General features: G+C 41.8%; 1 protein-coding gene and 1 pseudogene across 1 annotated transcript in view; one reads left to right on the top strand and one right to left on the bottom strand.

Moving 5' to 3' along the window:
* Positions 1 to 5,528: 5,528 nt before the first annotated feature.
* LOC124619692 overlaps positions 5,529 to 22,741 on the bottom strand; it is a 73,638-nt gene continuing 56,425 nt past the window's right edge. The window contains exons 6-8 of the mRNA XM_047146243.1: positions 20,005 to 20,118; positions 11,194 to 11,349; positions 5,529 to 6,011 (exon numbers count right to left, since the gene is read on the bottom strand). Of these exons, the coding sequence (XP_047002199.1) occupies positions 5,952 to 6,011; positions 11,194 to 11,349; positions 20,005 to 20,118 (330 nt within the window). The 3' untranslated portion in view covers positions 5,529 to 5,951. The remainder of the gene's footprint in view (positions 6,012 to 11,193; positions 11,350 to 20,004; positions 20,119 to 22,741) is intronic.
* On the top strand, positions 18,297 to 18,414 carry LOC124620599 (annotated as a pseudogene).

Below are 22,741 nucleotides of genomic sequence, written 5' to 3'. Positions count from 1 at the left end.
AAGGTGATGGGCAGACGCGACAGGGAGTGGGGAAGACAGAGGAGGGGAATACAAAAGGACACAGGAGGGAGGAGAAGAGAGGTAGGGCGAGGTTTGGCGTGGAGAAAACAGGATGGAAGGGGGGGAAGAGGGAGCCCAGGGATAGGACGGAGGAAAGGAGGGGGCTGAGGATTAGAGTTTATAGGAGGGATAAATGGAGGGAGAGAGGGCATCATCCGGGAGGGGGAGTTGATGGAAGCCACCTTGGGAAAGTTCGAGGAGTAGGAGCAGATGGAGTAAAGGAATGAGGTCATAGAGGTTCCGCGTGGGGGACGGGAGGCGTATACAGAACGCGAGGCGGAGTGCATGACGCTCAAGGATCTGGAGGGACTTACAGAATTTGGGGGGGGGGGGCAGATATGCAGACAGGACTGGCATAACAGAGGATGGGATGGATTTAGGATTTGTGGGTGTGGATGGTGGTAGAGGGGTGCAACCCCCATGTCCGGTTCCAGAGTGGAACGAGTCCGGTGATTATGCCCACGCTACAGCCGTTGTATATTGGTCGGGCACACCACAGACAGAGCGCCAGACGAGGCGCGGACCGTAGAGGGAACGCCTAGCACAACGTAGGCATAAATACCGGACTCGTTCCACACTGGAATCACTATCAGACAGCACCTGAAGAAGACTGCGAGTCACTCAGTTGAAATATCATGCAGGAAAAAAGCAAATGACCGGCAGAAACCCGATTAAAGGACATGACAAGTGAACTTTATGGCCGGCCGCGGTGGTCTCGCGGTTCTAGGCGCGCAGTCAGGAACCGTGCGACTGCTACGGTCGCAGGTTCGAATCCTGCCTCGGGCATGGATGTGTGTGATGTCCTTAGATTAGTTAGGTTTAAGTAGTTCTAAGTTCTAGGGGACTAATGACCACAGCAGTTGAGTCCCATAGTGCTCAGAGCCATTTGAACCATTTTTTTTAACTTTATGCTGAAAGTTATCTTAGCAGAAGATCCATGAGTGTTTTGTAATAACGTAGAACAAATCTTTACCTACTTTGATAAGTAATGCAGACAATTATGATTTCATTGAAGTGTAATAGAATAAACCAAAATTTTTTATTGTCTACTCCACCTTAACCTGTAAGTTGAACCAGTACTGCCACTATGCAAGACAAAAGTATTTATTTAAATGTTATATAACAGTTTAGTTAAGACAGCATTTCCGCGTGTGTTTTATATTGTCACAGTAGAAATCTTAAGTTTTTAGATAAATAATATGTACATTTGCGTTTTGATTGTGTTTACTTATTGTCGTTGATAAAGTTCGACGTTTTACTTGCAGTGAGGGAGATACGACGAATCCCTTTAACTTTTTTTGCTTTTTTGCTAAACGCTTGTGAATACAATCAACCTCATGAATAGAAGTGTGCCATTGTTTTCTTTAGGCTTACATGTTTGTTAAACGATAATCTGCGACGGAACTCTTCAGTTCCCTCCTAATCCCACTAATGTAAAAACCGTATGTGAAACAGATTAGAAAGGGGTAGAGTAATAACAGATTCTGCCGCGCGTCTCACTGTTTTTACTTTGAACGACACCCGCCTGCCGTGCTTCAGCGTATGTTAACATCGGTTTCCACCAGTATCTCAGTGCGAACAGAGAAGAAACATCTGCAGTGACTCTTGTAATTACCTCCTTTTAATACAATTTAGACAGACAGCAGAATACTCCTCTTAACAAGTCAAGGAACAAGAAAGTAAAATCTTATTAAATAACAATTTTTCGTTTGTATGAAATGATGTTTATATTGCCAAATTTAACAGGTGGATCATGCTCTCCTTCCAGTAAGATGTCCCTGTTGTTCCTAGTGGATAACGAAAACTAAGGTACTCAACAGAACCACTACCTGACGTGGTCGCTTTTCTAGCCCGCACGGGTTCATCAACGCTTGTTCCCACGTGTATGCACCATTGACGGCACTTTACTGATGAACTCTGGAGACACGCCCCTTGCAGTCTCGCTGACTAACCCCAAAAGACAGCTCAGAAATTAATTATCATTTTACACCCCCAGGCGACATATTGGCGTTAGTCGAAGGTTGACATCTCGCAGATTCAGTAGGAAGCTGTCGGGGTCCGACAGACGTCCTGACGTCATGAATGTTTACCAAAACAGTGGGGAGAGTTAAGACGCTTTCTGGGACTCGTATAACGAGAGAAGGGAAGTTGCCTTATCCTCCTTTCTGATAGGTGACACAAATGAGCACGAACCACGGTTGGCTGACGTGCATTTTGGAGAAATAATGTTTGTTGACACGCCAGAGTTAGTGAAACGAACGAGTACAGATGATATTCAGTTCTGTTGGGCGAACAAAAAAGACATTCGATTTCGGAAAGCGTAGAGAAGTATTTCGGTTTTGGAGAGCGGCGCAGCGAACATTCGTTCTTGAGGCGATAGAGAAAAGAGTGACTGAGGATAGCGGCTCCTGGTTCTAAGATGGATGGTTGACCCTTGAACTTCGTTCCAGATACGAGGAAGCAGCCAGTGTGGTGAGCATTCACGCTGCACTGTTAGTATTTAATCGAGGTCGGTGTCCTGTGAAGTGTAAACATCTTTCGGCCAATTTGAGACGTTTCACATCCATCCTTTTGCAATTCGGTACTCACGTTCGTTACAGCGAATCTTGAGCTACCGTTGACTTGATCGTCATCTTGTCTGTTGGATGTACTGATTCTGGTGCATGTCTAACCTTACCTTGATGATATGCAATTGTTTCTGTCAGATCATTCAAAGTTGAGTCAGTTGTGGTCTCTGGAAGTAACGCCCTTCTACACTGTGTTTCCCTGTACCCTGCTGGTCCATCACCTGCATCTGAGATAATATGATTCTTCATGTATTTCTTGTTATTTTTTAATGAAGACGTTCGCAATGTTAAATTCTTTCTTCGTGTGTATAGTTCTCGGTTACTATATATGCAGTAATAGCGTTCATCTGGATATTATTTCAATAATTAGTTAACCTCACATCACTTGAATATCCATTAACAAACGCAATCAGCCCTACTTATATATCATGTGATGTAAGTTTCCTTCTAATCAGATAGCTCCCTATCAGCTGACAGGCCATAGGATGTAATTCTTTATTTTTGTGTTAATTATTGATGATGTGATATCCGGCGACCCTTCTATCAAAATTGTTAGCAGTAGCAGAATCAACTGCAGATATTTTCATTTGATTCCTCCCCACATAGATTTAATTTTTCTTAACTCACCCTGCCAGGATGTTTACCCCCCTACCAATTGTGTAGACATGTTGCATTTAGCTTCTAACTCGCCAGAATCTCCACATAACTCCCCCGTCCCCTTCATGGCTCCTACTGCATAGACTTGTTTCAGCATGTTCCGACAAGTGACACGTGTGTTTTGTACTGTTACAGAATAAATCTTTACTTATTTTAATAACTGATACAGAAAATAATATATGATACAAATATCTAATATGTGAGATACCGAATTTTCCTCTCTGCGTGGAACCTTGTCCATCGTAATCCGTAACACAAGCAAAGCTTGTAGTGTTCATATATCATCTTTGGTGCAGTTAGAAGTTGTCTACTTCGGTCTATTGCACTAAAATATTATAAAAAGTGACGTTGGCGGATAAACATGCTTTTCTTTTTGTAGTTGATTATGGAGAAACTGTAAACATTTTTTCACGGTAGTGGAACATAGTCATCTGTTGAAATACTGTAAGATACACCATTATTGTCGATATATTTACATATTTTTTAATGAATTTTAGACACGGAAATAACATAGTGACATTTAACACAAACGTTGTGTGTGTTGCTGACCTTTTTATACATAATACAGACACTTTTTAAATGGAAATGCTTTAAGTTACACCAATACTGAAAATATCTTTATGTATTTCGCGGAAATTATAGACGTAAAAATAACATTGACGTAAACGTGTGTGTGGTTACATATTTTTGATAAATGATAAAGATGTGGAATTACTGTACATTAGACCAGTATTGTCAATCCATTTTTCGGTAAATAAAATAGATGTGGAAATACTCTAAGTAACTCCTTTAACATATTTTTGGTGAACCTTCTAGATGTAAAAATAACACTGTGAAAGAAAGTGTGCGTCAGTAGTGCCAATAAGAGAGCCATGTGTATGTGTACTGTTATAGAACAATATAGACGTAAAAATAAAATTTTAGTACTTAATTTGGAAGTACATTGTGGACTGAACCGAGTGCAGTACGATTATCTGACTTCACTCACAGACAAGTGTAGTTTAACCCATAAGTTACACGACTCGGAGCATGTGTGTGTTTTTTAGTGTCGTAGAAGTAATTCTGTGCTTATTTTGATAAATAATACACGCAATTTAAAAATTCAAATAGTTAAATGTACGTAGCAAGAAGTGTAGTACGGAGATCGTACTTTGCTCACTGAGAAGTGGTAAGTACAGAGGACAGGATGGGGATTGTCTGTTTTGTTTTAATAGCTGGAGAAAAGCCAGGCTATGATTGTTCGTCTCATTTTAACAGCTCGTCGAACACTGGATTGTGCCTGGAGGAGAGGAAAAGATGCTTCCATTGTCTTAAAAATTCTCCTACTGGCTACCTAGCATTGGTTTAGTATGGAGTTGAAAAATGGTAAAATGTTGGGTATTCATTGGAAGAACTTAATATGTCTGTTGTCTTAGAAACTCTGATTACCCTACGGGAGTGACTTAAGAAGAAGCAGAAAAAAATCTTATTAGTTGCTAAAACACTGGGCCGTGACTGGAAAATCCGAATATAGGTATGCTTTCCTAGTAGCTCTCTGACTGGCCACGGAGAGAGCCTTAAGATCCTTAAAAGTTTTCTTATTGGTCAATTTTCAAGGAAAGGGACATGGCGTAGGAGAGAGGAAGAGGCGTTTCTTGTGACATGGATATGGAATATGTGTGTATACGGTACGTACCTGCGCACCAAAAAATGTTCCAGGCAGCACAACACTATTCGCTGACATTTCGTCTTTAAGTGCGGGAGATATCTTGGGATAAAGACAGCAGCTGTCTTCCATGGTCGCAGACGAAACATCAAGGTGCTGTTTTATATATCTACCATGGTCTCTCAACTCAGAAGTTTCAACTAAAGGAAGAAAGGAAGGAAGGAGAGAAGGAGGAAGGGAATGAAGGAAGGAAGAAATCATTAAAGAAAGTTTTAACCAAAGTAAACATCGAGCGTGATAGCACGTATCCTATAGTCCATTCTGTGTTCAGAGTTAATTATCTTAGTGGATTTCCCCATTTGCTGCCCGTATCACCCTCAGATTTACTGTCTGTTGGATCCTGTTCTGCTTGTATTCTTTACTTACCGCCATAACGTTACCAGACAGCACTCGTCTCGCAGTTGTTAGTGATCATAATGTTTTGGCTTATTAGTATAGCGTCTTCACAGGCTATCGGTTATGTGATATTTTGAGCCACTGCTTAATTTATTTGTTCGTACATATAAATTAATAATCCATCATTTCGTTTCAATAAATGTGCTTCCGTATTACCATTGCAATCTGTTTCCAAGTCTACAAATTAGATTTTTGTTGGTTTACTTTCAGCAGGCAGCAGCCATTAAAACGGCTGATAGGATAAGAGCGTCACAACATAATTTAGTGGCAAACATTGGACCGATAAGAGTAACCGTTACAACTTGGAACACCTAATGAGTCTTATAACAAGGAAGAATATGGCTCGTGAAATGGTGTGTGACTGATTATTTTCCTGTGATAATGTATTGTGACTACCATACTGTTTCAACAGAATCAAGAGGGTACTAATCTTGAGCATTAATGCAAATAAATAGTTTTTCCTAACATTAAAGTTTATGTTTGTTGCAGATGAAATCTTTCCTGTCTATCAGGGTCTGTGATCAGCCAAAGGTCCACATGCAGCCGTCGCGTGAAATTTTCTTGTGTTAATCTGCTGTCTGTAGATTGAACAGCATGTTGAATAATGTGTACGAAGAATTCATCGCCTGCAACAACAGAAAATGCATTAGTCAATGCTGTAACAAAGAAATTATACTTCAGATTGAAAGCTTGGAAGCACATCAACAACAGTAAAAACAAAAATTCCAATAGAATACTGCCACATAGCAAAATTACTAGGTTACGACTTGCAACATCATTCATTTTACACGCAACTGGAATGTGTTTTCTGAAGACGACCTCGCAGCATGGCTAATTCGTACAGCGGAATGGAGTGGTTTTCATATCCAGTATCAATGTGTTTCCATCTGAACACACGGTTTACTTACTATCGAAACAGCATTGGATGGTCATACATAGACTTAGTCTTTTTCCAGTGAAGTTAACTCCATTTATCGGGACGAACCTAAACTAAATTACCCACTGGGAATTTTACAGATCTAAAATCAAAGTCTTACTCATTTCACTGTATCTGTTACATAATTTAGTTTTGACATTTTCAAATATTACACTACATTGTATGAAACGTAGTCACCAGTGCCATGATGATTTCTGTCAAATACTTCGTTACAACGAAAACTATACTCTGCCGAACAGTGTGAAATACATGGCAAAGGATGCTTCCCAAAGTACAACATATTGGGGTTTCTTCTGGAGCGCAATAATAATGATTGCGTAAGTACTGCTGTGCCGTCCATAATAAATCAAACCCTGTTTCCGCTGTCCATGCTGCAGCGACACAGTAGGTGACTGTAGCATATTGCTAGGGTCTTTATTCGATTCCTGTGTTTGGAACTTTATACGCAGGCTTTCGAGAGATAATAGTCTATCTCTTATCGTATTAATTATGAGCATATTCACGACGCCCTCTCACTTGTCAGACAACCCTAAGAGATTCGTGCAGCTCTTTTGTGTGTGAGCTAAATATGCCCTGTTAGTCACATTTCGTTCGAGCCCCAGAGATTTCAGAAGTATTCTATAGGTCGCAGGATAAGTTTGCGAGCAATCTCCTTTGTAAACTGATTGAATTTTCCCAGTATTCCTCCAAAGAACTTAAGTCTGATGCTTTATCAACAACTGAGTTTGCATGTCCATTCCCCTTGATTCAAATTCAAAACGCTCTGAGCACTAAGCGACTTAACATCTGAGGACATCAGTCCCATAGAACTTTTAACTACATAAACGTAACTAACCTAAGGACATCACACACATCCATGACCGTGGCAGGATTCGAACCTGCAGCCGTAGCAGCAGCGCGGTTCCGGACTGAAGCACCTAGAACCACTCGGTCACAGCGGCCGGCTAAAATCCTCTGACTGGACGTTTCTCTAGGATGGCGGCGCAACTGAAGGCTTACTAGTACTCCACATTCTGTGTTCTTCGAAATGAGCATTTCACTGTCACGCGGTTCCAGACTGAAGTGCCTAGAACCGCTCGGCCACACTGGCCGGCTTCCCCTTGATATCCCCTCGTTTTGTTAGGTATAGGTAATTGTAAGAATTAACTGGTTCCAATTATGTCCTACAGTCATCAGATACTACATGTGTACATTTTGTAAACTGCTGAATTTTTCTATTCTGAACACTGCACCGAGTTACCAGTTTTTGCACCACTTTTAAATCTTATCAAGATCGGACTCTGTAATCGCAGACCTTCCTCTATTTAGAACACCGTTATAAGTAATTGCGATGACATCAAAAAGTTTGAGTTTACTATTAATATTGTTTCTAAGGTCTTTACACTATAGGAATAATCCAACTGTAGAAGTATTGTCTGTCTGTTTAACACACTAATATCCAAAAATACTAGATGAGTTTCATTGCATTTTCATAGATAAACTGAGCGCAGCTTGGCGAAACATACAGGCTTTATTTTTATCAAAATCGAAACATGGAAATATAGATATTGCAATTTAAAATTTTGTCTTATATCTCCTGCATAGCTTAGTACTTCAGATGTTTAATCATCACAGCATAGTACACTAAAGAACTAATAGATGGTACTGTTAGTATTTTAGTATGACAAAAAATGAATAGATAGTGCTGTTAGTTTTTTTTAACTCAGTGACATGTGTATTTTCGGAATCTTACATCGGTGACAGATTAAACATTGTAATCTTATCTTTACCATTAGAAACTAACACTGAATTTCTTTGGCTAGGATGTATGGATTTAATGATTTCATTTTGTGTATTAAAAGCTTAACGACACTGCGTTGTTTCTCTCGACAGGTTTTATTTATATTCTCCGTCATGAAAAACGAATTTATTAAATTTGCATTGTGATTTGTGTGCCTACTCATTTCATTCTGATTTCGTTTTGTTCATGAATAAAAATGTCCGGAGAAGGGTCGAGCCTTTCTGGATACACCGGAATGGCTAAAAGCCTTATGGGGACTATGTGGTCTGACGAATCCAATGAAGATCACGAAGCGAGACCAACTGCAGCTCCAGATCGTCAGACTTTAACGCGCTCTCTAGAAACTCCTTTTGGTGTGACGTAACTCCGAAAGAGAGCTTCGAGCATTATCTCGCTCCTCAGAACCCTTCACTCACAAAGGCGTTAAGTTACTCCTCTCAAACATAACACCATAGAAGCGGTAGTTTTGATAGAAAGTGGCAAAAGCAAGTGAGCTATCGTACACCAAATGCCGTGAATTCATAATAATATATCATTTCACTTTGAACGTATACAGTTCCCAGTGAACTCGTTTTATGTCATCATCATAAACAAAGCACAAACCCAAATACTGTGTGTTACGCCCATGGATCTCAGTGTCAGTTGGTTTTCACAGAGTCAGCTGTACTTCGATATCACCCATGTTAATGAAGCAAACAAGCTCTTCGTACATGACCCAAATCACACTATTTCAAAAGTTGTATTCAAAGAAACTTTATAAGCCAAATGTAAATTCCACATGTATGAAGCCTCAGGCACAGCTATAAATAAATACTGGAGCAGTGCCTTGTTTCTCAGCTAGTACACAATACGATCGGCTACATTCATTCACAGAAATAATTTTTAATCGTGGTTTCGAAGATATACTGACCTCCTCAAAAATCTATAAATCACAGCTGAGAGTTATTTCATGAGTAGTATATAAACCTTTCCTAAAGCTACACTAAACATAGTATGAAGGCTTTCACGACCGGATGACATATCTTCTGCTAAACCTTCCGGGATGTAAGGTCGTGGTCCATGAAACTCTTCAGCTCCTAACGTTTTGTCCAGAGCTGCGCTGGATATCTTCAGTGGGGTGTTTCTCCTCCGGCAAGACTCACCGGAGGAGAAACACCCCTCTGAAGATGTCCAGCGCAGCTCTGGACGAAACGTTAGGAGCTGAAGAGTTTCATGGACCACGACCTTACATCCCGGAAAGTTTACCAGAAGCTACACTAAACAGTTGAAAACACGAGCCGGAGGAGCTCCACAAGAATCGAGCCTGACTATGGGTTCATTTGGGTAAGCACTGTGCAGCTTTCTCGTAGCCTTTCAATATCTTACTTATAAATGTTGTTTTGCTTGCAGGTACGTTGCATCTACCGTGTAGAGCGTGCCGCACAGCAAAAGGCAGTTGCTGCACGTTTCAACCTCGACTGGAGTTATCAAAGTACGTATTTATATTTAACTGTTATTTTGTTTAAAGTTTCGGCATTAACTCACGAGTTAAGATAGAAGTGACACACGGAGCACTCTAATATGTTTATCGTGGTCGTTTTCTGTGCACGGTACAGACAACAGAACTAATACAGATTTAATATGTTTGTAATCTACAAGAGCCTTAGCCACTTAAAATTGGAGAGGATTCTGAAGATATATTTGCCTCGGCTGCGATGGAAAGGGGGGGGGGGGGTGAGGGAGGACAATATAACGCGTTTACCTTATACGACCACGTAATTTCATGACAGTAAATTTAATCACTACAGATTTAATATGTTGTTACTTTCAAGGAAATCTCACTTTATTTTTTAAATGTAAAAATTATTATGAAAAAATTCAGACTATACAGACGTCGCTGTCTATTTTGGCTTCCGGACGTTAATTATCGGCACATTTACTCAGAAAACAGAGCAATAGACTGGAACATCTCCCATTATTTAGATACGCTCCAGAAGCTTAAGACCATGTACTAATTTTGTTTGTTGTGATCCTGTCTCATAACTAATGTCAGATGGGTGTAATATAAGGGGTGATCAAAAAGTTCTAAGGCCCTAAGGTCGAGAATCGGTATGCCAGTCGGAAGAAATTGTCAGGAACACTGTGTCACTCTTACCACCGACGTACCACGCTGCAGATACCGGATTGGTAAAGTAACGTGTCCTGCTGCTTGAAGAAGTCCGTAACTGCGTGCTGCACATCCTCGTCCTAGAGGAGTCGTAGACTCTGCAAGGCGTTTTCTAGGCGACCAAAGGCGTGATAATTACTTGGGGAGAGATCGGCATTATAGCGAGTGGCTGAGTGTTACCCACTGGAGGTGACGTAACTTATGTTCAAAAATGGCAGGCGGTAGTGTTATAAGCTATGAAGTGCAGAGTTGCAAATTTCTTCACCTCTAGAAGTCCCATGTCTTAGTGAACTGTTCATCTTCTGTCGCAGTATTAGTGTATTATTGTGTGCGCTTTCGTGCAGGAATATACAGTCTGTAACAGGTATACCTTCAGATATTTTTGTATATGATGCCTTGATACGTACACACATCAGTTTGTTGGCCATTTTACCTCTGCATCGAGCAGTCTTCCCACAGCCATGTCACAAACTTTAAGATCTGATGTTTTCTGCGTGGTCATATTACCTGTCAGTGTAGACTAATAGGTCCGCGTCAACACCTCCACACTTAAACATTTACCCTGCTCTCCAGCGGAAAATAAACATCAATGGCCTGCTCTTTCCACATGTGGCTGGAGGTACTCACCAGCCCAAAAACATGTGAGTTGAAATGGCCACAATGATTAGTATGAAAATGACATAAATACTGATGTAATATTGTTCAGTACACCATTCGCAACCACGAATAAAAATATCTACAATCTTACCCGTTACATTCTGTATACCTTCCTTCGGGTCCAAGCAACATGCAGCTGCAATCTGGGGGGGGGGGGGGGTAGTTTATGGGGGGAGGGGGTTGTTTAGTCACTACCGTGGAACGCCTTGGACCTCCTCTGACTCTTGCCACGGGCTGAAAAGAACGTGGAAATGAGCACTTAAGATTACATGTGTTTGAAGCAGGTACCTGCAGGAATGAGTTCCTTGACAGCTCGATGAGTTTTCCGACCCTCACGCTGAGCGGGCGCGCCGCCTGCAGCATGAAGATGCGTAGCGATCTGCAGAATGACTCGTCTGCCTGTGGCCAGTCACAGCTGAACGCAGAGAACTGCAGCCTGTCCGCCTGCAACAGCAAGCCCATACGGTACGGCGTGATAAGTGGAAGCAGAAGGCTTCCCCTTCACTTTATGGCATCTGAATGTTCATAATAATGCTAAGACACAAAAAAAAAAAAAGAAAACCGGATGTACGATCAAGGATTTATAGAAACAGGACCGAAATTAGTAGATGTTACGTGCATGTAGAGACAAACAAATGATTACAATTTCAGGAAAACTGGTTGATATATTCAAGAGAAACAGCTTCACAAATTGATCAAGTCAGTCAAGTGTCGGTTCCACCTTTGCCCTCGTGCAAGCATTTGTTCGTGTTGGTATTGACTGATAACAGTTGTTGCATGTCCTCCTCAGGGGTACAGTACCAAATTCTGTCCAATTGACGCGTTTGGTCGTCATAATCCCAAGACGATTAGAGGGCCCTGTCCATAATGCTCCAACCGTTCTCAAGTGGGGAGAGATCTGTCAACTTTGCTGGTCAAGGTACAGATTGGCAAACACGAAGACAAGCAGTAGAAACTCTCGCAGTGTTTACATGTGCACTATCTTGCTGAAATGTAAGCCCGGCAAGGCTTGCCATGTAGGGCAACGAAACGGAACATGGAATGTAGTCGAAGTCCTGCTGTGCTGTAAGCCGAAGGGTTCCAACTATGAAAAGAAATGGCATACCAGACAAACAGCCCTGGTTGTCGGTACGTATAGTGGGCGACTGTCACCCTGGTGTCCCACTGCTGTCCAGGGCGTCTCCAGACCATTCCTCGGCCTGCAACTGCTTTGACTGAGGTAGAATTGTCTTCAGTGACGAGTCCCGCTCCTAAATGAGTCCCTCTTCGAATATAGACCAGACGATCAGCGAAGACTTGCTGGAGCACGCCCCTGACAATGGTGGGATAGCAACCTGGCTATCGCCCAACAGTGGTGGCCTCGGATGCCACTTCTCTTCATTGTATGACACTTTTGGTTGTTATCCTCGTTAACCTTGCAGCACAGCAGTATGTCGAGGATATTCTACGCTCCATTTTGATGCCCTTCATGGAAATCCATCCTGGGCTTACATTTCTGCAACGTAATGCCCGCCTGCACACGCTACGAATTTCTGCTGCTTGGCTCTATGCTTATCAAACCCTACCACGACCAGAAAGATCACTGGATCTATCCCTTATTGAGAACGTTTGAAGCATTATGGGCAGGGCCCTCCAACCAACTCGGGATTTTGACGATATAACGTGCCAATTTCCCAGAACTTGGCACGATATCTCTCAGGAGAACATCCAACAACTGTACCAATCAATGCCAAGGGCCAGAGTTGTTCAACTTTCTCTACTTGTGAAGCTGTTTCTCGGATTGTGAAACTGTTTCTCTTGCTAAATCAACCAATTATTCTGGAATTGTCATCATTTATATGTCTGTACATGTTCATCACATCTACCGCTTTCCGTCTCACTCGGCTAAATCTTTCGTGAGGCGTCCTTTTTATTTGTTTATTTATTTATTAAGAGCGTTTTGTAACATTTCTGCCTCTCTGACCAATTGCATTATTGCTATAGATTGTACCTGAATAGAGTAAGGCTACACAACTAGACTACGACGTCACAATGTGGGATGAGGCCTGATCGTCGTACTTCTAGTAAATGGTTCTCTATTACAATGGCGAAACCTTGTGTAGTGTTTGGTTTCACCTAAAGTTGCTTGAAATGGAGCTTCATTTCGTTCCCACAGGCAATGTTTTTATAAAAATACCACCAAATTTGGGAACACAGTTATTGAGAATAAGTCAGTGAATTCATAGCCTGAAACTATGGAATTATTTCGTTGCCAAGCCGTTACCGTGGGCTTCAGAGTTTTTATTTGTGTATAAATATTTGAATTCAATGATAAGGGTAATTAATACCATTTTCTTAAAAATATGTTGTGAGTTTTTGTGAGGTATTAAGTGCAAAGTATTTGCTGAAGTAACAGATAAATGATGATGGAAATAAATCCGAAACGTGTCAAGTGAGGAATCTAAGTAATAAAGTCATTTTTTTCACTGGCTGCATGACTTTGTTGAAGAGGTGTATTCAGTTCCAATACTGTACTATAATATAAAATTGATAATTTCTTTTACATAGTCTCGGAACTAGTTATAGTTTTCCTACTAATGAAGTAGGAAGACTAGTTTGAAATTTTACTTTGAAAAATGAAAATTGTAAGCCTAAGCTATACCCAATTTTCTCCCAAATCTGTTTTACCCTCGGGTCATTAGTATAAGGAATATACTGAAGGCTTACGCTGTGCCATCAATATTTTAATCTCCCGCGTGCTAAGAACCGAAAGAAAATAAGAGGAAGGCAGAAATCGAAATTCTCCATACCACACTGATATTTTGTCTTCTACCCCTATGAATGCGGTTTGCTAAATGACTCATAATGGGTCAAAAACAGGAGTTTACTGAAGAACTGTAATTCTGTCGCTTGTAAAAGGAAATAACTGTCAATACAATGTTTCAAACTGTAGCCATTTCACATGGCCCAATGTTAAAAGCGGTAACCAATGCATTAGTATTGGGAATTTTGTAGAAATTAGGTGAGATGTATTACTACATGCGTAGTAGTAAAGAAACAGGTGGTCCAATTGTCAAAATCAATGCTTGATTTCCGTTATAAAATAGAAAGAATGTAACTCTCGGCTCCACTTCACACAGTACGTAATGAGAGAAACTCTGGTTTCTGCCCTCCATCACACTCTGGTATTTAGGTGTTTTTTTCTGCCTTAAGCACGGCAGAGATAGGGGTATGCGCGGTCTGCAGCTCGATTCAGCTGACTATCTATCGGTTTTGTGAAACCCACAACGCCTTCAAATACCACATGCAACACTTCCATATTCTTTCTCTCGCTATGTGCAAACTTTAAGCCTAAAAAAATGTTTTTTTTTCCGAAAATTTAATGTAGCTACATTTTGTACTGGTATACGTTTCGCTAGTTCGCTAGAGGTCACAGGTTCCGAATAATTCAAGAGAAACGTTCAAAAGTAGCCTTCATACACGTTTTTCTTGAATAACTCGAAAACCGTGGTCTCCAGCGAAAACGTCTCCCAGGAAAAAATTTAACTACATTAAATTTCCGACAAAAAGGTCATGTTGATTTTTTCTGTAGGACTGATAGTTTGTGAGTAGCGAGCGACAGACTATCATAATCTTGAACTTGGTATTTGAAGGTGTTGCTGGTTGCATAAAACCCAGCAGTAGGACCAGCTGAATCTCTATAAGTAAACTGCCAGAAAGAAAATGGAACACCCTCAAGGTCTACATTCCGTTGTACCAGAGTATAATACGTGCATACTGAGGGGTTGTAGTGACAGTGATTCACTTTACACAGTCGGTGATCAGATGGCGCTCAGGACGCCGGTCTGTGCGCCCTCTGCTTTGACCCTGAATTCAGTAACTGTGATGAGTTTAGAGGTCAACGGTGTTTGCAACAATATTTCTAGGGTGTAGTCATGCCCCACCAACAGTTACAGGGGATAGGAAATATAATGTGAACAACTGTACTTACTTGGGAATGGTTTATTAATAAGGGGTTGGACCCCCATTTGCCCGTAATACAGCTGCGATTCATCTTGGAATACCGGCATATAATGATTGCATCGTTCCCAGTCAAATGTTATGCCACTCTTCGGTCAGAACCTCTTCTAACTCCTGTAGTCACGAGGGAGGCGGAAATCGCTCTGGAGTCTGCGCTCCAATACCACCCACAAGGGTTCGATAATGTTCAAGTCAAGGGACTGTGCTGGCAAGGGAAAACTGCAGTTTAGTTGCATGCTCCTCATGCCACGAGTGTAGTGTCCTGGCTGTGTGAGTTGGTGCATTATCGTCCTGAAATATGACATCGTTTTTCGGAAATGTTCACATAATCGTTGGCTGTAACACGGCCATGGGTGTAATGATGGGAACTGCGGAATAACATTATATGGCGGCACACACCTTCATACTTTCACCTCCTTGCCTAACAATTTGATCAAGCGATCAGGATTGTAGACTTCTTTTGGCATTCTCCAGACTTAAACCCGACCCGATGTTGGAAATTAGAAAAATGTTGTGACTTTCCCGGCGGATGTGTTGTAAATAGTCTTCACGGGTTTGCCGCCGGATCACGTTGTGCAAATTCCACAATATTTCTTCGGAGCAACTGTCCGACATCTTTAGGTGGTTCAACCTTGCTCGTGGCTAGGTACGACCGACGGTATCATAGCAGGCCTGTTGTCGAAGAATCTTGTTTTCGGGTCGTGATTTAACAGCAGCCAATGCAGGGTTCCAGGCTGTGCTCAGTCGAAATCCCGTATCCCTGTTGAGATTATCGGTTGTACGGATATGTATTGCCTCCTTAATGATACGGTCCCAGAAGGATGATGCCGGGGATAAAACTTCCGTCTTTTCATAAATCATATGATGTCCTTTATTCAGGCAGTGTTTCGCAATTGCCGACTTTTCCAGTTGACGAAGGCGTGTATGACGCTGATGTTCAGCGCAGCGTTCTTGTACTGTGCGGCATGTCTGGCCTATATATGCTGCCCCACACTGACAAGGAATCTTGTACACACCACATTTCCTCAGTCCAAGGCCATTCTTAACCAAACCCAACAGGTTTCTCAGTTCTGCAGATGGTTGAAAAGCACAAATAATTCCGTATCTTCCGAGAACTCTTCCGATTCTTGACGACATGACGCCAAAATACGGCAAAAAGGCGAAAGTAGTGGGTGTCTTCGTATCTTCATTCTGGGCCTGAATGCATTACGTATCTGTCTCTCAGAATAACCGCTTTGTCGGAACACTATCTTCAAATGTTGTATTTCACTCGACAGGCTCTCAGGATCAGATACCACATGTGCTCTATGAACTAACGTACGCAATGCACTACCGCATTGTGCAGGATGATGGCAGCTTGTGGCCTGCAGATATAGATCAGTACGCGTTGACTTGCGGTAGACGCAGTGTCCCAAGATTCCATCTGCTTTCCTTCATACCAAGACCAGGGAAAGGTAAAGTACCACATTTTTCCACTTACATTGTGAAGTTTATATTCGGATGGAGCGAATTCAGATGCTGAAGAAACGTAGGTGGAGTATCAAGGCCATGTGACCACACCATTAATGTATCATCCGCATACCGCAAAAAACAAAAGGGTTTGAGAGTGGCTGATTATAGTGCTTTTTCTTCAAAGTCCTCCATAAAAAAATATTGGTCTTCAAATAAGAAGTATGTTGAAGTAAGCACGTGTTTGAATAATGCTACTATGTCCTCCTCAAAGTTGTTGCTAATGACCTCCTGCAAAGGCACCTTTGTAAGTAAAGACACAACATCGAAACTTACTAACAGATCCAATGCTGGCAATCTAAGGGTTTTCAGGCGCCCTATGAAATCTTCAGAGTTTCGAATGTGATGGTCACACTTGCTTACGAGAGGTCCCAATAGTGATGTCAGGTACTTGGTAAAAAAATAAGTAGGTGCTCCTATGTTACTTACAATGGGACGGAGAGGCACCCCATTCTTATGAATCTTGGGTAGGCCGTAGAGTGTAGGAGGAACTGCAGCCTGTTGACGCAAACCCTTAGCGACTTTCGCTGGAATCGAGCTCTCCCTGATGAGTTCCACAGTTTTCCTCTGGATCCTACCCGTCGGATCACTTTTTAATTTACCTGTCGTGACCATTGTTGCTCTTGCAACATTCAGTAAGTTGCCTGGCTGGGTTAATGATGCTCCAGTTAACCAGGCCCCCAAAATCTGCCCTCTTTTAACTCTGTTAGGTCTTTCATTTCACGTCGACCTCGTCCTCTGAATGCAAATAGGAAGTATGCACTACTCGTAAACAACCTGCACTGAGGCGTAGTCCGTACTGGACATACACAGTCCAGCGGGACACGCGTAGCAACTGCGTTGTTGACCGTCAAACACAACCATCCCATTACTACCACCGTTCACATTATTTTGCCTATCCTTTGTACGTGCCACTGTAGAACAGCGTGGACCATTTGAAGGGGAACCCAATGGGTCTTTGAGAAGCCGGATAGACGCATCGATGGGTTGCTGCACGTGTTGGCCACAATGCACCAGTGCTTTGTCGCTGATTTCAGCCTGTGGAACATTTCCATACGCACAGACCAATTTCTTCGGCCAGGATACCACCTATTACCACAATACCGTCAAGTATGGTTATCTGGTGCCGTGAAAGAGTCAAATGGACAGTGGAATAACACTATGTTTTCTTCAGTGGTGAGAGTAGGCTTTCACTGTATCCGAGTGATGCAATGTACAGTCGTACTGCGTAAACCCGGTGAGCGGCCTGTTATTGAGTACTCCTCCACGGCACATTAAGTCCAACCACCGCAGGCTTTATTGGTGGTGGGGGGAGGAGGGGGAGGGGCGGGTATCAATTACAAGTCGCAGTCGCATCTGGTGTATCCGTAACATAAAGTGAACAGTGGCCCTTACCTTGGATAGGTTTTTATCACTGTGGTACTGCCATTTATTTGACGGGAAGGTGATGCACTTTTTCATTAACACAGCGCACATTCATATGCGGCCGCTGTGTTACAACGTTGCCACGGGCAACAAGATCACCAGATCTCTCGCCTATGGCACGCGTATGAGACATGGTTGACACTTACTGGTATTCAGGGTCTGCAAGAATCATTGCTGAGTTCCAGCGAGGTGCAATATACTTGGGACAATCTATCGCAGGATGTTGCTCGGCACCCGTATGATCTTGTATACGCGACAATACACGCCTAGGATGCCACCAGAGGGGGCGATTATTTCAATGCGATGCGATTATTTCGGTGTCCTTTACTGCGACAAGTGTGTCTCATTTGGTCTGAAATTGTTTTCATACACTCCTACTAGGATGAACTACCTCTCAATCAAGTTTCTTATCAATAAAAAGGTTTGAGCACTTTTTGTTCGTCCTTATATCATTGGGGGGCATCGGCCTTGCCGCAGTGGATACAACGGTTCCCGTCAGATCACCGAAGTTAAGCACTGTTGGGCGTGGCCGGCACTGGGATGGGTGACCATCTGGGCCGCTATGCGCTGTTGGCATTTTTCGGGGTGCACTCAGCCTCTTCATGACAATTGAGGAGCTACTTGACCGAATAGTAGCGACTCCGGTCACAGACAACCATCATAATGCCCGGGAGAGCGGTGTGCGGACCACACGCCCCTCCTATACGCTTCCTCAGCTGATGGTACGGAGGTCGGATGGCCTGAAGACGGAGCGCTATATCCTTGGTCTAAGGAGGGCACAATAGCAGGCGTCACTGGGTGGAATGAGGCAACCACGGCATGTTCTGATTCCTTGATGCAGCCGCTGTGGAAAACTGCGCCAGCAGTAACTACTTGCCTTGTGACTGGCTGCTGTATTGAAAGCTAGAGGGGACTATCCTCCTGCCTGTGCGTAATTGATGGCAGCTAAAGTAATTAACTCCTTGTCCAGCTTGTGAGGCATGGTGATGCGGTCTCCACCACGACCGGTTTCGGCCCTCACTACCATTATCTACAAGTTGTATGTCAGGCGTCCTGAGAGAACACAGATCTACTGAGCTACGAAAAATGAAGTTATTCTCTGCAGACGACGAAATAATCACATCAAAATTAAAATATGGTTATTTACATTGTTATTCCTTGAATCTGTAGTTATTATGAAGCACATAATTTTCAAATATATGTATATAAATGTAAGATACATGCATTCTTCTTTTGCTGCCTCTGGATCACAGGACCCTGGGTTCGATTCCGGTCGGGAGACTGGGTATTTGTGTTGTCTTCATCATATCATCATCATCATTCGTGACAGTAACTAGAATGGACTGTGTAAAAACTGGACTGTGTAAAAATTGTGACTTTGTACGGGCGCTGATGGCCGCGCGGTTGAGCGCCCCGCAAACCAAACCAAACCAAACGTCTTTTCTTCTTTGGCCGACGCGCATTACCTACGTGGGGTCGACGTGGTTATTTACCGTACTTCACACTGTCTTGGTTATGACTTCAGGCAGTTAGACGGAATCTGAGTCCGAGAGAGCATCGAAAATTTGCACAGATCAATTTCGAAATCACGGAGATGGATCAGTCTTAACGTGCCTAATCCTTTTGATTATGCTGACGATGTTGATGAAAGTAACAATGCTGGCGATGAAGATAGTAATGACGACGGTGATGGTGACGTGTTGAGGCTCGGTACGTGTTAGTATGAGCATGTTCTTTGATTGCTGGTTTTAAATTACGAATTGTGACTGTGATATCAAAGAAGAGTACTCTTCTGGAAAAAATCCTATTTTTCGGAAATGCTTTTCGTCATATGGCCTGTCTGCATTTAAATATCATCTCAGTTTCGGGCCTCATCAGTTATTTTGCTATGCCACTGGCAAAACACAACTACTATGTCTAGTGCCTCATTTCCTGATCTAATTCACTCATTAGGACGTCATTTATTTCGACTAAGTTCCGTTACCTCACACTTTTTCCTTGATGTTCATCTAATTACCTCTTTTTCAATACACTATTCATTCCATTCAATTTCTCTTCCAAGTACTTTGATGTCTCTTACAGAAATATAACGACACTGAAAAACGTCAAAGTTCTTATTCTAGGCAGTACAAATAGTGGAAAGTTATAATAGCAAACGTTAAATACCTGATCGATTATTAGCTGTCCGATGAAGCAGAATAAGCCTGTCTGGGCCAGGAAAGATGCAAACGAGATCACTTCCTTAAATACGGTCGAGCTTGTTGCTCCCTCCTGGAACAGCTATAAGGGCGGAATTTTAAAATAAGAACACTATGCAAAATTAATGAACATAGCTACCAATAACACAAAATTTTAATTGAATGCCGTTATGTAACGCATGTGATAAAGTAAGGTAAAAGGTACAAAAACGTGAGAATACTTCATTCAACGGAAATGGTAGTTAATTTTAATCACTACACAAAGTTCAAGGAGATTCGTAACATAAACATGATTCAGGCAGTTACACCTAACACTCTACAAGAAGGATTCTGTTGGTGCGTCACTTCATCTCTTACGAATCAAATATAAATACGTGAAAATATATTTCGAAGTGTATGTTATGCTTCGGTTTCATTCTGATGTACTGATCAGAAATAAACAGTTTCGTATTTGTTTTATTTTCTGTTTTAGGCTGAATTAGCTTCTCAGATGTGTTTCTGGGAGCTGTTTCCAACTTTGTTCGTTTCATTTGTTGAGCATAGTATTCTTTAGAGACGAACTTGCTTTGATCTGGAAGTGGTATAGCGAAGTATTACCTTGCAAAAAGTTCGAGCTTTTGCCGCTAGTCAGCGGTGTAGATGCCGAAAAATCCAGGACAGCACAAATGAGAAATTTGAAAATACATGATGGCGCTGGAGGGAAATTAGGAAATGCGAATTACACTGGTGGGAAATTTAGATATGGGACATGGTGGTGATGGGAAATTAGAAAAGATGGCGCTGGTGGGAGATTTTAAAAATAATCCAAGACGTTGCACGTAGCCAAGTTACGCTTAACAGACCGATTGATATTAGTCCAAGAAGTGTGATGTTCAAAATTATCCGATTGACCTGTATAACTTATCAAATGTTTATGTAAAATGTTGTACCTGTCATCTCACATGTGCACACACAGCTTAAAAGACATACATAAACTTGTCCTGAATTGCATAAATCAGTACCCTGTTCAGAAAATGTTGGCAGTACTGTAGTATATCCATGTAGAAAAATTACGTAAACTTCAAGTGAACTGCAAAAATGGTGCCATATTTGAACATATTCGACAAAACTATACTGTTTCCAAAAGTATTACCTGATTGTGTCAAATGGCATCATGTTCCAAAGCAGTATTGGCAATATTATACTATTTCCATGCCAAACGACATGTAATTTTAACTTGAATTTGTGCTATGATAAAGATAATTACTTCAGCACCTTCACCTGAATTTGGAACAGTAGTGTCATTTAGCACACATGTGCGCGAGCGCCCCCGCCCACCCCCCCCCCCTCCCCCACATACACACACGCACGCACGCACGCACCTCTGTGTTTCGCGCTCATTTATAAAAATGTTCACGTCAAATACCGTCTCCTTACACCTTACGTCTTTCTCTTGCTATGTAATCCAACAACTGAGTTTCTGTTTTTATGAAAATCCAACCATTTTCCAAAAGTTTTGTTTGCTTTTCTTCGTTACACACATGCGCTCACAAACACACACACGCAAACATTTGAGAGACATATTATGGATATCACTGCAGCCTCTAGCTGGATGACCGAGAGAGAGGGAGAGAGAGAGAGAGAGAGAGAGAGAGAGAGAGCGAGCGTCAGAGACGCCCAGCACAACAGGTAACTAACATCTCTGTGAAAGACACCTCCTCACGTCAGTGTGTGGTTTGGTGGCCCAGATGCAGAGGTGATGTATGTTAAATCCACCAACGGACTGCCAAATAAGATCTCTTATTTCTGTGCAATGTTTACTTGCATGAAGCACAAATGTACGTATTACAAAGGGGGCACGAAGGAGAAAATCTCAAACAAAATAATTCTAGAAAAAAAATTTGTTATTATAAAATAACATTCCGAGGAGGGTATGACTCAGACTTTGGGTGTGCGCTTCCAACATTATTGTAATTATTCAGAACCCTCCTTTTCATTCTGTTTGTTAACCCGTCAGTAGATGCAGGGGGTTTGTAAGCCAGAGAATATTTTCATATTGATACAACGTTTGACAATTGCTTCCAAGAAGCTAACTTTTCAATGTCTATTATTTTTCAACAGGAATACGAAAGAACAACTGAGAAGAAGAGAATTTTTAGGCATCTTTCTTTTGCTCTTCTGCCAGACCATTTTACGCAAAAAATAATGTCAAAAACTTCGCCAACAAGGTAAATGAAAGAATTGTAGAAATCTGTTGTGTTAAAATCTCTGAAGTGGAATTAACTGTGACCTCTCGAGAATGAAGTGTGGACTGAAAAAGTAAAAACAAGAAAACTAGATATGTTTTTAAAAATTGAAAGAAATAAATTTTCCTTGAAAATTTTGTTCCTGTATGCCAAGACTGTATCCACCAAGTATTCCACTGAATACGCGTATTATTTTGATAACAGCTATCGGTACAAGCTGTGCAGACTCTCATTCGACCGTCAGTACATACGTGTACTTAATATGACGGAGCCTCACTACACAAACACCTTAACAATTGACGTTAGCTTTACTGATCGCAGCCACACGAGACGCCGCTAAATATACGGTTTGCACGACCGCTCTGAGCTTGCAGTTCAAAATAACTTAACGTGCCTCGTCGCTAAATGGAACGCATGCAAAAAATCTGCCATTGTCCCGTAATTTCTCTTGTGCCCAGTGGCAGAACTGTACACGATGTT

Source organism: Schistocerca americana, chromosome 6, assembly GCF_021461395.2.
Source record: "Schistocerca americana isolate TAMUIC-IGC-003095 chromosome 6, iqSchAmer2.1, whole genome shotgun sequence".
In the NCBI taxonomy this organism is placed as follows: domain Eukaryota; kingdom Metazoa; phylum Arthropoda; class Insecta; order Orthoptera; family Acrididae; genus Schistocerca; species Schistocerca americana.
The sequence above is the reverse complement of the archived record's forward strand: the minus strand, read 5'-3'. Positions and strand labels throughout refer to the sequence as shown.